This window comes from Megalobrama amblycephala, linkage group LG18, assembly GCF_018812025.1.
Source record: "Megalobrama amblycephala isolate DHTTF-2021 linkage group LG18, ASM1881202v1, whole genome shotgun sequence".
Lineage (NCBI taxonomy): Eukaryota > Metazoa > Chordata > Actinopteri > Cypriniformes > Xenocyprididae > Megalobrama > Megalobrama amblycephala.
The window spans coordinates 27,351,280-27,368,431 of record NC_063061.1 but is presented as its reverse complement, the minus strand read 5'-3'; the positions used below and the strand labels follow the sequence as shown (position 1 = coordinate 27,368,431).

Sequence of the window (17,152 nt, the reverse complement as noted above, 5' to 3'; positions counted from 1 at the left end):
ATATTACTCTAAACTACATGTATTAAAAGGTTTTATTTAAATTATTTAAAGGGTTAATTCACCCAAAAATGAAAATTCTGTCATTAATTACTCACCCTCGTGTCGTTCCACACCTGTAAGACCTTCGTTCATTTTCAGAACACAAATTAAGATATTTTAGTTGAAATCCGATGGCTCAGTGAAGCCTGCATAGGGAGCAATGGACACTTCCTCTCTCAAGACGACTTATAAAGTGATGGCCGTAATGAATCTTTTGTGTCGAATCTGCTGTTCGGAGCGCCAAAGTCACATGATTTCAGCAGTTTGGCAGTTTGACACGCGATCCGAATCATGATTCGATACGCTGATTCATAACGCTCCGGATCTTCCTGAAGCAGTGTTTTGAAATCGGCCATCACTAAATAAGTCGTTATTTTGGTTTTTTTTTTGGCGCTCCAAAAATATTCTCATCGCTTTATAATATTAATATTGAACCACTGTACTCACATGAACCGATTTAAATATGTTTTTAGTACCTTTATGGATCTTGAGAGAGGAAGTGTCATTACTCCCTATGCAGGCCTCACTGAGCCATCGGATTTCAACTAAAATATCTTAATTTGCGTTCCGAAGATGAATGAAGGTCTTACGGGTGTGGAACGGCATGAAGTTGAGTAATAAATGACAGAATTTTCATTTTTGGGTGAATTAATCCTTTAATTTAATTATTAAAGAATATATATATATATATATATATATATATATATATATATATTTTTTTTTTTTTTTTTTACACACATCTCCCTCTCTTTAATACACACCTCTATCTCTATGAAATATTACTCTGTAGTAAAAGTTTTTATTTAAGGTAACTTAAATTCATTTTAAGTTACTTAAAGTAACTTCATTATTAAATGTATTCTAAAATTTATGTGTGCATATTACTTTAAACTAAATGTATAAAAATAATTTATTTAAATAATTTAATTTAATGTACTTAAAGTCATTCTAAATATTCTAATATATATATATATATATATATATATATATATATATATATATATATATATATCATAACTTAGAAAAGTAGACAGCTACATGATTATAATATTAATTATGCGGCAGAAACTGTGAAGCATTAGTTAGGTTCACATCCCAAACATGAGTAAATCACTAGTTACACAATCATTCTACATGCTTGTAATAAAAAGGACAAAAAAAAAATGAAATATGAGTTATGCCACTAGGTGGTGCTAACGCTCTACAAGAAGAAATAAATACAGGCTTCTGCAAAAAGGACAAATTGTCCCTTTTTTTCATCATCAGGTCTGAGAGTTGCACTGGCTGCCCTATAAATCCACAACCCAGAAATCCTTGAATCCTTCACCAAATCTGTTTCAGCACAGGAGCTCTGCCCATTCCAATAACAGGCAAGAAGATTGCTTTTTGATAAAAATCAAATGCAAATAACCCCTTAAACGGCTTTCTACGATAACATTACAAGCTAATTTACTTGATTGACGGGCTACATCTTTCTTTTTAATAGAAGGCAGCTCTTTAATGCCCATTCAGTGCTGTGAACATGATTTATAATAACTTTATACTACACTGCCCACATCCTCGTTTGAGATTAACATTTCAAACATGCAATTTTGAAACGTGACTGCAGAGTGGAGCTGGAACCAGCGGTTAAGGTGAAAAAATAATGGCAATATGATAAATGATGAAAGCAGAAGCTACCCTTTAAAATGAGAAGAAAAAATGAAGAGGGTGGGTGACATTGGCTCAGCAAGGGGTTTTTATTGCTGTCAGCTTTATGGTTACTGTCTCTCTTTCAGCCTCTCTCTCTCTTTCGCTCTATAGAATCGTGCCAGACCAGCAAAATGTGATAGCTAGTTACATGTCACATCACACTGAGAGCATCAGTGAGCCTCACGGCACAGACAAACAAGAATTTTTCCACAAACACTATAGAAGACTGGGGAAAACCTCCTTACATTGCCCATAATTCTCTGTTCAACAAAGCTGCATTTCTTTAAAATCAGAAATATCTGTTTTCATTTTTTATATATTTCAAAATGTAGTAATATTTCAATTATTTCAAATATTTTGGCTTGCCAAAGCGAACTCTTAGGAAAAAGCTGTAAAAAACACCTTCGCACTACCATTGGTCCGTGGCGATAACATAGTAGGCGTGTGCGCTGAGGCTCTGCCTTCTTTCACACAGAGCTCTTCTCTGACTCATTTCGTCTGTTTGAAGGGGCTTTCACACTGCCAGTTTAGTTCGAAACAGTCAAAATTGACTAGTTTTAGCTACTTTCAACTGAAAGCAATTAGCAACACTGATGATAGTGATGGTGATTTACCTTGGATTCGAGCGAGAGTAAGCCTGCAGCGTATTCGCGCGTTGCGAGTGCAATCTGAGCGGCAAAAGATCGGGGCCTTAAAGGGGCTGTATGTAGAATTCAGAAACCCTTGTTATTAGCAACACTGGTGGCCATTAAGTGAACTGCAGCCAGCAACTTATTGCTCTTGCTCGCAGGCGACACACACGTAACACACTGAAAAATATTATTTTTGCTGCTTGTTCAATTTACTTAATTAAAATGAGCTAAAGCAACACAATTCCTACACATTTTGTCCTAACTTAATTTCATTGTGTTTAATTCACGTAAATATATCTAGTATTGAAGTTTACTTAATCCATTTGTGTTGGGATTACATGAATGAATTTTGTTCCATTAACTGAAAATGGGCGGTGCTTGTTAGTTCCCATCATGCATTGCATATGGCTGGATAAAGAGAGAAAATGTTTAAAAATTTGATGTTATTTATGTTTTGCAGTAAGATGAAAACGGGGGATGCTTGATAGTGTTTAATAGTGTTCAGTGTTCACATATTGCAATTATTAGAATGTTTTAAATTTCACTGGGTTATCATTAGGCTGAGGCCTGGTGCATCATATTCAGTTTTAGCTTTGCGATGAAAGCTAGCATTTTACGTGTTAGTGTGTGGACCATTGTTAGCTAATAGGCTGATGACTATCTAGTCCAATCTAATGGATCAATCATGTAACACATGGAATTGAATTAAACGAAAGAACATATTGGATGTTTTAAAAGAATGAATCAATGAACCTTACAAAATTCACTTTGAGACTGCTTAATTGGGTCACTTAAAAATTACTTAATTTCCTCATGTTGAAGTTACATTAACAAATTATATTTGTATAACTTAATTGATTCATGTGGGACCAATGTACACTATTAAATCATGTAAATTCAGCACACTTTTTTTCAGTGTACAGATTGTCTTCACTGGTTTTCTGCATATCTCATGACCATTTCCTCGATCTCAAAAGTTCTGCCTTTCAACTCCTCTTTTTAGATTGACCTGGTTTTTCTTTACCCACAATTCATACACTGTAAAAAAGAATTGTTAGTTTAACTTAAAAAAAAATAAGTTACCTGGTCACCTTAAAATTTTGAGTTCATTGAAATTAAAAATTTGAGTTAATACAATGAAGGCGATAGGTTTAATCAACAGAAACTTAAAATATTATGTCATCTGAACCACGTTCATTATCTAAGATGATTTGACAATAGAACTTTTTTTTTTTTTTTTTTTTTTTTTTTTACAGTGTACTAGCGCCCATCACAGTAAACGGCATCATGACATGTATATCCCAAACATGCGATTTCAGTGACTGTTTGGGTGGAAAAATAGACGTTCAGCTACATCGCTCTGATCTCACTTAACAGAATCCTCCAGTCATCTCCCACAAAGGACACCTTAAGGGGCGTCCCAGAGAGACCACCATAAATCTCGGGTTTATACTGCAGGATGGAGCTTCTTAAAGCGCAGCATCTCTGACTCCCAGACCCTTAATAAAGCAGGAAGGGAATGAGGATTTATATCCAGCATCGATTTTCAACCCCAGTACAGTTCTGTGGCTTTAACTAAACACACTGAATCACTGTTTAGTACAGGACGCCACATCAACAACAGTCCACTGCAGGTGCAGGACATCTATAAACACGAGTCTTCAAGAATTCTCATTCGTCAAAAGATTTCAGCTTGTTTATGGGCATGTGATCAATGTATGTTGGAAATAACCCACCATGTACCTGTCAGAAAAATGCAAATAATACTTTTTCATAAAACACACTCAATAATTACACTTATAAACCACATATGTGGGAATTTGTAAAGTTTCTTTAAAATCATAAATGTGTGTTCATGAAAAGTGCTATACAATTGAACTGAATATGTGATTTTCTACACACGCGACTCAACACACTAACCCACACTGCTGTGAAATACGGAGCTGCATTGCGACTGCTTTCTTCAGCACAAGCACTTAATTACAAAGGGGGAGACGGACTGAGAGAGAGAGAGAGAGAGAAAATGAGGCCAGAAAAAGATGGACAACTCATGCAAAATGAATTCAAACCTCCCAGCAATATCACAAAACACAAGCAGCTAGAAACCAATTGATCACTGACATGATCGGATGTTAACAAGTGAATGAAATGACAGTGAACAGGAAGAACTTCAGCTCGTGTCACTGTCTGTCACCTTCTCAGTGCTGCAGGACTGCAGACATGCAACACCGCACCAATGCAAACACACACATACATGTGCTGCCCTCTACAGGTCAAACAGAGACACTGCAGGCTGCTGATGACTCCACATCCCACAAACCTTTAAGAAAATGCCTGTTCATTGAGTGAATTAGCTTATTCTTAATGCGAACTTAATCCTAGAAATATTTCAGTGTTGAATGAACTATGTTTTTAATATCAGACATCATGGACTCCAACCTTAATTATGAAACATGTATACATATACAGTGGCAAATATACAATACAATATAAAATCAGATACAGATACATTTTTAAAAGTTAATCCAGGCCGGTTCCTAAAATTTTAGCAATGTTTTAAACTCAAGCATTCATTTGCTTATTTTTTTGTTAAAATGATACCATTACTTGGATATTTTTACATTCATGTAGCATTTATATGGTCCAAAGGAGAAACAAAAAACACACACAAAATGTTTCCTTTGCTAAGCTCTGCCCCTTGGTTATAGTTGCTAACCAAGCAAGCTTCATGGAATTTAAAATATGCTCATAAAGTGGTATATTGTGGATATTTTCAATTGATAGAACTGTGTATAAGTTTATCCAAGCTCACAGATCCTCCATTGACTTACATTATACTCTACAGTGTGTGCATAATTATTATGCAAGTGCATTAGTATTGCATCCTTCTCATGGGCATTAAATCATTTCTGACTTTTCCATGTGAAATAAAACTCTTTTTTGGCACAATTTATCTGTAAAAGAAAACCTGCTTAATAATTATGCACATCTGAATATAAGTCTGTTTTTCACTTCCAGCCCTCGTTAATAATTATATATAACTTATAAATGATTATATACAAAATTAATAGTAGTTATTAAGATTGATGTGGCTTGGAATTGCTAAAATGTGCTTGACAAAAATGATCAGAATATTGATTTGCATAATTATGTACGAACTGTAAACGAGATGAAACTTGCCTGAGAAAATGGGGGGCTGGATTGGTCAGTAACATTTTAAGGCGGGGCTTAGCGAAGGATCAATTGTAACTCTTCAAGTGAAAAATAGGCTAAATTAAATACAGTGTTATTAAGTGATTTCTTAAAGATGCTGTAAGATTTTTTGGTGTATACCACAAATAAAATGTCCCTACAATCTGATAAACTGAAATAGATCTCCTAATTCACTACAGTCTCAACCCAAAACTCTGGGAGAGGCCCGTGTTTTTTAGCCAATCAAAAACCAGTTGCCATCTCTTTGGGGGCGGGGTTTTATGACATAATTATCTTAATTACAAGATTACGGCTTGTAAAAAGCAATCACATCCTCATAGAACTCATAATTACAACTTGTAAACTGGGAATTTTCTAAGCACTCCAACTTGACTTCCAACAGCCATAGTAGAGCATAATTCTGAGTCCGAGGATGCAAACAGCTCCGAATAGAACGTCATGTGTAGTCACCTCGTAATTACGATTATTACGACATGGTGTGAACGCAGCATTTGTTCAAGTCAAAGAATAGCGGTAGTGGCTGAAATCGCTTACAGCACCTTTTATTAATTTCAGCAAAGACTACAACAGACAACACTGTCAAAATTACAGATTACCAACATAATGAAAAACTAGCACGTAATCACACTCAAGATGTGTTTTATTTGAGTCACACGGACGAGATGAGAGGGGGACAGGGACAAATGGAGCAGTCACAATGGGAGGGTTTCTCATAAACAGCTGAAATCACTTTAAATTGACTTACAGAAGCATAGCTTATGCACAGAGAGTACCTGAGGGAGAGGGCTGTCCCTTCACCACACCATTCTTTGTTCTCTCCTCGAAGTTCATCACCTCTTTATAAATGAGCTCTGAGCCAGAGAGAAACACAGGTGGAGAAAAAGAGAGAGATGAACACGTTTAGAGCTAATGAGCTCAAAATCACACTTGGTTTATAAGAAACCAACAAAAAACAAGACAAGGAGAAAATGAACAATTACTTGTAGATTATTATCCTAGTTCCTATTCTCAGATGCTAAAAATGGCTAATTTAGCATCTGAGGATAGAAACTAATTGGCTCAGTATAAAAACAAGTGGCGGCCATGATTAAAAAAACAACCGTGTGCATTTCTTCATCTGTCTGTGGGTCATGCGTTATGTCATGTCTACATGCAGATAGCTCCATATAAGCCTACCTTTCCATTCATCAATCGAGTGTTCCCTCTCATCTAGCTGCTTATCATAGATCTGTGGAGGAGGCTGAGACAGAGAGAGAAAGAGGAACACATTTAATCGTTACCCCAGCATTATCATAAACATTGAGTGTCTTATGTCTATCATTGCTTGTCTTTAATCATAAAGACAATCTTCTTACAGTTAAAAAGAATCAAATCTCATGCTTTATTCATCAGGCAGTATATGTACTTATATTTAGTGTTTAATAATGTCTAAATATAGCACATCTGCTCCTGCGGAGTCACTTATTTGATGTAATGATGTTCATCTTGCATAGATCTTGATCAGAAAACAGTATGAGGGCCAGATTTGTAATGTTAAAACATCAGAGTTAATATGTTACATTATTGTGTTCATATTATAATATATTGAGTAAATGACATGTCTTTATTGTAATTAATAATTTTTGCACAAAAAATAACATGAACACTGTAATGTAAAGTGTTACCACCATTTGCACATGCAGCTGACATGTTCAAGAGTAAGAACTTAGTAAATAAGGACCAAACACCACCATTAGTAGGACAGAAAATCAGAGAAAAGTCTGCAGGTTTAGGATTAAGACAGAGACATGAGAGAGGCTGTGTTTCAGAACCTAGTTAGCAGCCTAACTAGACTGCATTTTGGGGCATCATGGATACATTGACGATCAAATCAATCCTCAGCAGCATTTTCGGGCATTTAAATATTCAAACTGAGCATTTTTTTGGGCATCCACATGTGATTCATTTCAAATGCTCCAGTGTTGATGCCAAAAATGCTGTCTAGGTAGGCAGCTCACTAGGTTTTGTGACAAGCCAGAGAGTCGAAGAAAGATACAAAGAGAAAGAGAGTGATTAAATGGCAGTGAAAGGATCATTATGGGAAAACGAGGTTCCTTAACACACAATAACCTGCATAATTAATTTACAGTGTATTAGTTGTATATTTATTTCACAAAACCCACAGGTGAGTTATTTGGTTACACTTTATTTTACAGTGCCGTAGTTACATTGTAATTACTCAAATAAGTACAGTTAGGGTTAGAGTTTGGTTTAGTGTTCGTTACTTGTAATTATGCATAATTTACTATTACTATTGTAAGTGCATGTAGTAACGTGTAACTACGGCACTGTAAAATAAAGTGTTACCTGTTATTTTAACGCCTTTACACTAAGTAAATATTTCTCTGTCTACACTAATCCAGATACATTAAAAAAAATGCATCTTTTTCTCTGTTTTGGCCTTCCATCCACACTGAGATGGCATTTTTGTTCTGCGAAAACTGAGCTTTTTGAAGATACTCTCCCAAATGGATCAATTTGAAAATGCTGTTTTCGTGTTGTAGTGTGGACTGTAAAAACGGAGGAATTTGAAAACAATGACACGTTTAGTCATGTGACGCATATTTGTTTATACTAGGGCTCGGCGATATGGCAAAAAAAAAAAAAATTCGGAACGATTGACCGATTCATGATTTAGATTTTTTTTAATGTTTAACTAGTAAACTTAAAAAAATAACATTCTCTTTATTAGAAATCTGTTTAAAAAAAGTTCTATTCCAAGTGCAACACACCTTAAGTGATCACCATGGTGTAAGTGTAAAACAAATGACTTATGTTAAATATTTTTCCAGAAAATCTGTATGACATGTAAAGGCAAATATTTTACAAACTTATCTACTATTATTAACAGCAAATGCTTTGCAAAACAGAAAAGAACAGTTTTCAGCCTGTCACCATCATGCAAACATGAAATATCAAACATACAGTAGTAGTTCTTTACAGGTTTTTGCATTCCACTGTGCTATTTTTCCAATTGTTTTTATGTTTGGCGGACGTGTTTGGCTGTTGCACTCATGTCTTTTGCAGCATCTCACCCATGAAATGTAAAAAAAAAAAGTTTAACTCACATCTAATAACTTTTTTTTAAAAAAAGCTGTGTCTCTTTTTTTTTTAACGCATAACGCATTTCTGAGTGAACAGCCGCTTAAGACTAGTGATGTGTTCTATGTTCATAGAGCGTCACACGAGAACGGTTAATCAGGCGAACCATCATGTTGTCGGATCAATTTCTTGTCTTAAAGGGATAGTTCACCCAAAAATTAAAATTTACTCACCCTCAGGTTGTTCCAAACCTGTACAAATTTCTTTGTTCTGTTGAACACAAAGGAAGATATTTTGAAGAATGTGGGAAACTGAACTGTTTTGGGGCACCATTGACTTCCATAGTATTTTTTTTTTCTACTATGGAAGTCAGTGATGCCCCAAAGCAGCCTAGTTACAAACGTTCCTCAAAATATCTTCATTTGTGTTCAACAGAACAAAGAAATTTATGCAGGTTTGGAACAACTTGAGGGTGAGTAAACGATGACAAAATTTTCATTTTTGGGTGAACTATCCCTTTAACTGTTATCATTGCTGAATTGTCAACATGTATAGTCAAATTGTAAGGTTTGCTAACATTTTTATTTAAAACCGCAATTTCTCGATTTAAAAATAATAAAATCATGGCAAAACATCAAATTCTAATAAATCCTATAAAGTGAAGCCAAAACATTTCAATCGCCCCCTGGTGGCTGGCTGCAGTATAGGTTATAGACCCCGCCCTCTCCATGTAATCGAATAGGATTTGAGCCAAACTAAAAATCCAATTACACTTTACACAATTTTTTTTCCCAAAGATGGCCTCTGTCATTTTAGGTAGTCCTCATCACGTTCACATATGTTCAAGTGTTTGTTTTCCAACAAGTTTGGTTTTAGTTAGTTATTTAATGGTATAAAAATGGGTTGTAATGTCATGATTGACAGCGGTGTGAGATATTTTGCTAATAAAATGTTTGCACCAGAAGAATAGCGTGAGAACTTTTTTATGTCTGGTCTCTTGGTATCATCTCAGTAAGCTTTTATTACATTTTACGCATGTGCAGTTGGATGATTTAAGTGTCTTCCGACATTTCAGTGTGGACAAGAAACTTTTGGACGGAGAGCATTTTGAAATGAAAACGCCATTTTCGAATGGATCCAGATTAGTGTAGATATAGTCTAAAAGTGAGTTCTGTTTGTTCAGTGTGATTGGGAGGCATTTGTTAACTGGTTGACCTTAATGATGTCATATTGTTATACGTCATTGTAAAAATGAATAATTAGGGTTTGATCATGATTTACCAATATTTAAGGATCTAGAGTCTTGCATTTGACCACCAACCAGAATTGTGGGAAGGTTCTTCGGCATTCTATTCTATTCTATTCTAAAAATCTCTTTGCTGCATTCTACAAGATTAGTACACAATACAGACACACACAAATACACACAGATATTCACACCCTACACACTGCAAATTTTTTTCCTGTTTTTGCATCAATGTTTGTTACAAAGAGATCGGTGTGTGAGTGATTTGAGATGAGGAGGTTTCCTAGGTGTGGAATGGTCTTTATTTACCATAGATATCTGCTGATTCCTGGCCTTCATCAGAGAAAGAGAAACACCAGAGAGAAGGAGAAAAGAATCACACTAATCATAACGATGCTTCATGGGTTATTAAAACAAACTATGTCAGATTTTCTATCATAGTGCTACCATAGTAGTATTTTCCTTTCATAGTTTGATCAACAGAAAATGTACGTTCACATAAAATGGCATCTGCTAACAGCTATACAGAATAAATGTGAGCTAGTATTTCATTAAAAATGTGTCTCTTTAGCTTTTACTATGTGTTCTGTACTCTCTAAAACAAGAAAACCAGACTCGCTGCGTCATTGAAACCCCTTTGAAACAGTTCAGAAGCGCACTTTAGATAAGAATAGGCTGTTTGTCAAAAGGGGACGTGTGAATAGAATCAGTCAAATGCTTATTGAATGTTTAGAAATCTTCATCAAAGAACAGGACAACCTTCTGTTATTTTTACTCCTTTCTTGTGTCCTCTCAAACTGATGAAGGTCCCCAGAATCAACCATCAACATTTACAAACTCAACAAATGCAACATGGTAAACCTAGCTAATAATCTAAAACTACTGAGTGAGGATCTGTATGATCTGTATAAATATAATATAATATAATATAATATAATATAATATAATATAATATAATATAATATAATATAATATTATATAATTTAATTTTCATCAAAGCCAAATGATCCAAATGATGATCAATATTATTGATTATTTGACTAAAATTACATTGTTTTAGCCTGAATAATTTTTTCAGCACACAAAAACAATTAAAACATTAAAATAAATCAATAAAATTAAATCAATCCATTATTAAATGTCTTTTTTTTAAATAAATAAAAATATAAAAATCTCATTAATTATTGCAGTTTGATATTTCATACATGCATGCAATTGTTAAAATATTTTTGTTGGTATAACCTAATGTAGTGAGTTTAATTTATAATATTTGATTAATAATAAAAAATATATAATAATGTGAGTGAATGAGTGGGTGAGTAAAGAAATTATTAAATTCAATAATGAGTGAATGAATGAATGAATGAATGAATGAAAAAAATTGTGAGTGAATGAATGAGAGAATTAATGAATGAGTCAATGAATGAGTTAATTAATTAGTGAATGAATTAATGAGTCAGTGAATGAATGAGTGAACGAATCAGTGAATGAATGAGTGAGTGAATGAGTAAATGAGTGTGAGTGAATGAAAATGAATGGATGAATGAATGAGGGAATGAATTAATGTGTCAGTGAATGAATGAAAATGAATGAATGTTTGGATGAATGAGTAAATGAGTGTGAGTGAATGAAAATGAATGAATAAGAGGATGAATGAGTGAATGAATTTGTGAACGAATTAATGAGTCAGTGAATGAATGAATGAATGAATGAGCAAGTGAGTGAATGAATCAGTGAATGAATGAGTGAATGAGTAAATGAGTGTAAGTGAATGAAAATGAGTGAATGAATGAATGAATGAGTGAATGAAAGAGTAAATAAATTAGTGAATGAATTAATGAGTCAGTGAATGAATGAAAATGAATGAATGTTTGGATGGATGAGTAAATGAGTAAATGAATGAGTAAATGAATGTGAGTGAATTAAAATGAATGAATGAGTGAACGAATTAATGAGTCAGTGAATGAATGAATGAATGAATGAGTGAATAAAAGAATCATTGAAAGTGAGTGAATGAGTAAATCAGTTTGAGTGAATTAAAATGAATGAATGAGTGGATGAATGAATGAGTGAACAAATTAATGAGTCAGTGAATGAATGAATGAATGAATGAATGAATGAGTGAATAAAAGAATCATTGAAAGTGAGTGAATGAGTAAATCAGTTTGAGTGAATTAAAATGAATGAATGAGTGGATGAATGAATGAGTGAACGAATTAATGAGTCAGTGAATGAATGAATGAATGAATGAGTGAATAAAAGAATCATTGAAAGTGAGTGAATGAGTAAATCAGTGTGAGTGAATTAAAATGAATGAATGAGTGAACGAATTAATGAGTGGATGCATGAATGAGTGAATTAGTGAACAAATTCATGAGTCAGTGAATGAAAGAATGAGTGAGTAAATGTGTGAGTGAATGAAAATAAATGAAATTTATTATCTGAATAAAAATTTAAAATCGTTTCATACATTTTCTTTGTCCTGAAAATTTAGACTGAATATGTCTTACAATATATCGTGTCGATTTGTACCTATTTATAGTGTTGTGCATAGTATAACAATAAACAATAAAATAATTTAAAAATTAAATAAAACTTTCAGTCCCATCCAATCAGTTGTGAGTGATGGAGGATATCATGACTGGTCACAGTGGTCCAACCATGACTGAATGAATCAAAATCCTGAATATGGCCAAACTTTAGCACAGGCCTGAGTATATAAAAGCTGTGGCCAGTCTTTAATTAGCTAGCAGTAGTGTGGACACAGCTGAGAGGCTGCCAAATCCAAATAAACAGGTGACAGATGGCCCCAGGCGCACTAATCGATAGTGCTGAGAGAATTAGGGAGAGCTATACTCACTGCCTCCACCTCGGCCGGGTCGTACCACACATTGATGTAGGGGTGCTGCAGGGCCTCGTCCACTGATATCCGCTTAGCAGGATCAATGATCAACATCTTAGACAGCAGGTCTCTGGCCTGACTGGCTGTAAAACACATGACAACTGAGCTTAGAAATGTTCACATCATTAAAATGAGGGCATTTCACAGAAGCGTATCATTTTTATAAAGCTAATGTTATATATAGTATTAGCATTAGAGCAGAGAAATGTATTAAGCAAGTAAACATAGTTATTGTTGATTTCAGATGTTTGAGGAATGCAGTGCAAACATCTCACAAATCAGACGCCACAATCTTTATATTTCATCCTCTATTTCTGTTTGTTCCTTGGCAAGGGCACTGAAAACATCACAATCTCTTTTCCTGCTCTTCTTTCCTCATGCTCTCACCTTCCCTCTCTTCCTCTCCACCTCTGTATGCTCTCTGATTCCCTCACTTTCTTGCTCTATAAATAGCTGGGTAAAGTCAGACCCTTTCTCTCTCCTCTCACAGCATCATCCCATCTCTCCCTTCTCTCTGCCACCAGCTGGACCGCTTCAAAATGGCCGACACTGGTTTCTGCAGATCTGTATGGCTGACTCTCACTCTCTGTGACTCACTCCCCCTCTCTGCCTTTCAATCTCAATTTGTCATGTAAATGTTTTATTAACATGACAAAAACTTTACATTTATATTGTGTTTGCTGACTATAAAGTAAAACTGAAACGCAAAAAGAAACAGAAAGAGGCAAAAAAAAAAAACTGAACAAAACTAAAATGACAAAACAGAGTAACATAATAAAATAAAATACATGAAATGAAATGAAACAAAAATATAATGAAATACCATAACAAAATAAAATAAAATAAATAAATATAAAATAAAATAATACATAAAATGAAACTGAAATCACAAACAGACAAAATGTTAATGCACGAAAGGAACAAAATTTTACGAAATAAAACAATGACGACAAAATGGCGATATAAAATGACATGACATAAAATAACATGACAAGACATAAAATGACATTACATAAAATTACAAAATGATAAAATAAAATAATAAGATAAAATAAAATATAAAAATAAACTAAAATAAATAAAATAAAATACATAAAATGAAACTGAAACGCAAACTGAAATCACAAATAGACAAAAAGTTAATGCACAAAAGGAACAAAATTTAATATCGTCATTTTGTCATGTCATTTTGTTTTAGTTTGTTAAATTTTGTGCATTAACTTTTTGCCTTTTTGTGATTTCAGTTTGCGTTTCAGTTTCATTTTATGTATTTTATTTTATTATTTTATTTAGTTTATTTTTATATTGTTTTATTTTTATATTTTATTATATCTTATTATATATTTTGTTTTATATTCTATTATGTTATATTTTATTATATTTTATTATTTTATATTATTTTATTTTATCATTTTTTTAATTTTATTTTATTTCATGTCTTGTTTTGTTATTTTATGTCATGTCGTTTTACAAAATAAAACAAAATGACGATACAAAATTACAAAATGATAAAATAAATAAATAAAATAAAATATAATAAAATATAAAATAAAATATTAAAATGTAATAAAATAAAATATAGAAATAAAATAAATAAATAATAAAATAAAATAAAATAAATAAGGTGGCTCCTATTTTTGGACTTAGTGGCTCACAGCACAGCCCATATTGGATGTTTTCCTTATCTCACACACCCAGAACAGTTCACGGAGCCTCGACTAACAGGCTGATGAGTTGAATCAGTGAGTCATCAAAAATGTGCAGTGCAATGTTTCCACAAGCCCTGGAATTAAGTATGTGTTGAACCCTCTCCTCCTTCACACTGTGACAGACCGAGCCTTTAGCTGCTGTCCCTGACGGCAGCTTCAGAATCACACTCATATCCGTTAGTCTCACCCACACAATTTACAATCACAAATACACAAGAGTCTAATCAGCACAGCAGTGCCTTATATCCTTCTTTGTTTCCAAAACTGTAGAAAATTCAGCATCGGCCTGTGATGTCTGTTCACCAGGAATAAACTCCACCACGCAATTTCCATATCAAAAGCTGATGATTCTCCTCTGTTATCCCCTGAAGAACAACAGAAGCTCTGATAACATTTCATGAAACGTCTCTCAATTTTGCAAATGGGAAGGAAATTGCTGCCTGATTCTTGCAGGCAAACCATTAAAATAACACACATGCAAATACAAAGAGAGATGAGTCAAACAGAAATATCAGTGTTCACCTCATGTGACTATTTATTTAAGTATTCTAGTGTATTTTTGAGATAACCTCACAAAGAAATAGCTTAAGTATACTATACAATTAAACGAATATATATATATATATATATATATATATATATATATATATATATATATATATATATTAAAGTAAAAGTAAATGTTATGTGCACAAATTCTCACTTACCTTTAAGTTTGTTGTGCTCCGAGTCTGCAGGGAAGAGGCAATCAGGGAAGAGTTTGGGGAAGGTAAGGCCAGCGTATTTTGGCCTGTTCTCCACATAGTTACGCACCGTCGGCTGCAGTTTCTTCATGAACTCAGGAGAGGGTGTGCCGAGCTGCTCTATAACCTTATTCCATTGGTCGATGTCTGAATGTGGGTGGAGTCATGGAAAAAAACACCTACGTATACACTCCTCACCCTTCAGGTTGCTTATGCGTTACATAAAGCATAATATTTCACTTTTAAACAGAGTATAAAATAAAGATAACTACATAATGTGGTTATTCTAACATGATTACACAAGACAAACATAAAAACAAGTGCCGCGAGCCCAAAAATGCCATCGGTAATAAAATAAAGTTTGATTAAACTTCCTTCCAAGCATAATAAAAGCTACATCAGTGAAGATTAAAACACCCAGAGGGGTCCTATTTAGACTCTCTGTGTGAACAAAGCCTGAATTTGTAGTACATAAATGGAAAAGAAACCAAATTGAGATAAGAGAAATTGATACTGATGACACCAACCAGGTGTCAAACACAAACTCCTGACACCATAAGATCCAATATTACCTTATATTCCAATATTACTCAGTATTATAACTGTCATTTTCATTATGCATTTGCACCCTTGGATAAGACTCATAAGGTGGAACTCTCACTGAAATCTTGTAAGAGTTCATTTCGAAGGCAAAAACAGTTTCAGATAACTAATGTTTTCATTAAGTTGCTATATCTGCCTATCTGCTCTATATACTGTATAGTACTGTGGCATCATTTTATGTCAAATGCATCAATATCATCCATTCATTAACATAAACTCAATATTTATATTGAAAATGTATTACCTTTTATCGACATTTTTTACCCCATCATTTCGAATTTCAGTGGCATTTCTGTCAATTTCTGTGTTATTTTTCGTCCCAAGTCCCTGTTCATTTCTGACCCTGATCTATTACCACTTGCTTTGCTTGAGTTGATGTTATCACATAATGGCCAAACAGTTCCAATCAGATTGCCTGACCTAATATTGTGAGCCAAGGCCGTAACCATATCTTGAACATTGGGGGGACCTTTTTTTTTATTAATAAAGCATAAAGAAACAACAAAGTGAACGAAATTGCTGCTAATACAATGCTATATCAGATATGTACAATAACAATTGTAGAAAAAAAAAAACATTACAATGTCCAGAAATCAATTTTAATAGTACATTGAGAACTCGTGTTTAATGTGATATTGTCATAATACAATATATTGTTAGTTCCGAGATTCTTCAATTTATTGAATAAATACATAGGTCCGCCATGAATATTTGATTTTCCTAGTGGTCGAGTGGTAGAATTTTTGTTAACAGTATCAAAGGTTGTTTGTTCTAAACCGCCCTCACATAGTTTTTTTTTTTTTTTTTTTTTCCCTCATTAAAATCAAAGATGTCCATCAAGGGTAGTATATCAAGAGCAGGGACACATTTGTGTGCATTTGTTTTGTGATTTTACCAGAAAAATAGAACCTCCGCAACGGCGTTAAGCTATCAATTACGCACCCGTCTGTGCTGTGAAGACTGTGTGCACGAGCAAAAAGAGAACGTAAACCCTGTCTACTTTTTAATTTGATCGGCCATCTCAATCAGTTTGACAGTGACGAGCATTCTTAGACCGCTGAGGCAGATCAGACTAAAAATTTAACTTTTAAACCTTTTTGTCATCCTAACAACATGCAGAGTGCTGTAATGAAGTGCAGCAGAGCAGTGCAAGAATTTCAAATATTGGGTGGGGGGGTGGGGGGTGGCGATTTGGCCATTTCTAATTATTGGGGGGACTTGTCCCCCTCAATGTCTATGGTGGTTACGGCCCTGTTATGAGCAATAAATGAATGAGTTAATAATGTAACAAA

The 17,152-nt window shown here is 34.0% G+C and overlaps 1 protein-coding gene across 11 annotated transcripts in view; it reads right to left on the bottom strand.

Moving 5' to 3' along the window:
* mapk10 (mitogen-activated protein kinase 10) overlaps positions 1-17,152 on the bottom strand; it is a 92,789-nt gene that overhangs the window by 2,411 nt on the left and 73,226 nt on the right. For 5 of the 11 annotated variants that reach the window (XM_048165750.1, XM_048165756.1, XM_048165749.1 and 2 more), the window contains exons 10-14: positions 15,222-15,404; positions 12,764-12,888; positions 10,213-10,236; positions 6,753-6,816; positions 6,350-6,427 (exon numbers count right to left, since the gene is read on the bottom strand). In XM_048165750.1, the coding sequence (XP_048021707.1) occupies positions 6,350-6,427; positions 6,753-6,816; positions 10,213-10,236; positions 12,764-12,888; positions 15,222-15,404 (474 nt within the window). Of the gene's footprint in view, positions 1-6,321; positions 6,428-6,752; positions 6,817-10,212; positions 10,237-12,763; positions 12,889-12,966; positions 13,424-15,221; positions 15,405-17,152 lie in introns of those variants that run through there. The other 6 variants (XM_048165753.1, XM_048165751.1, XM_048165759.1 and 3 more) reach the window with 3 other exon arrangements.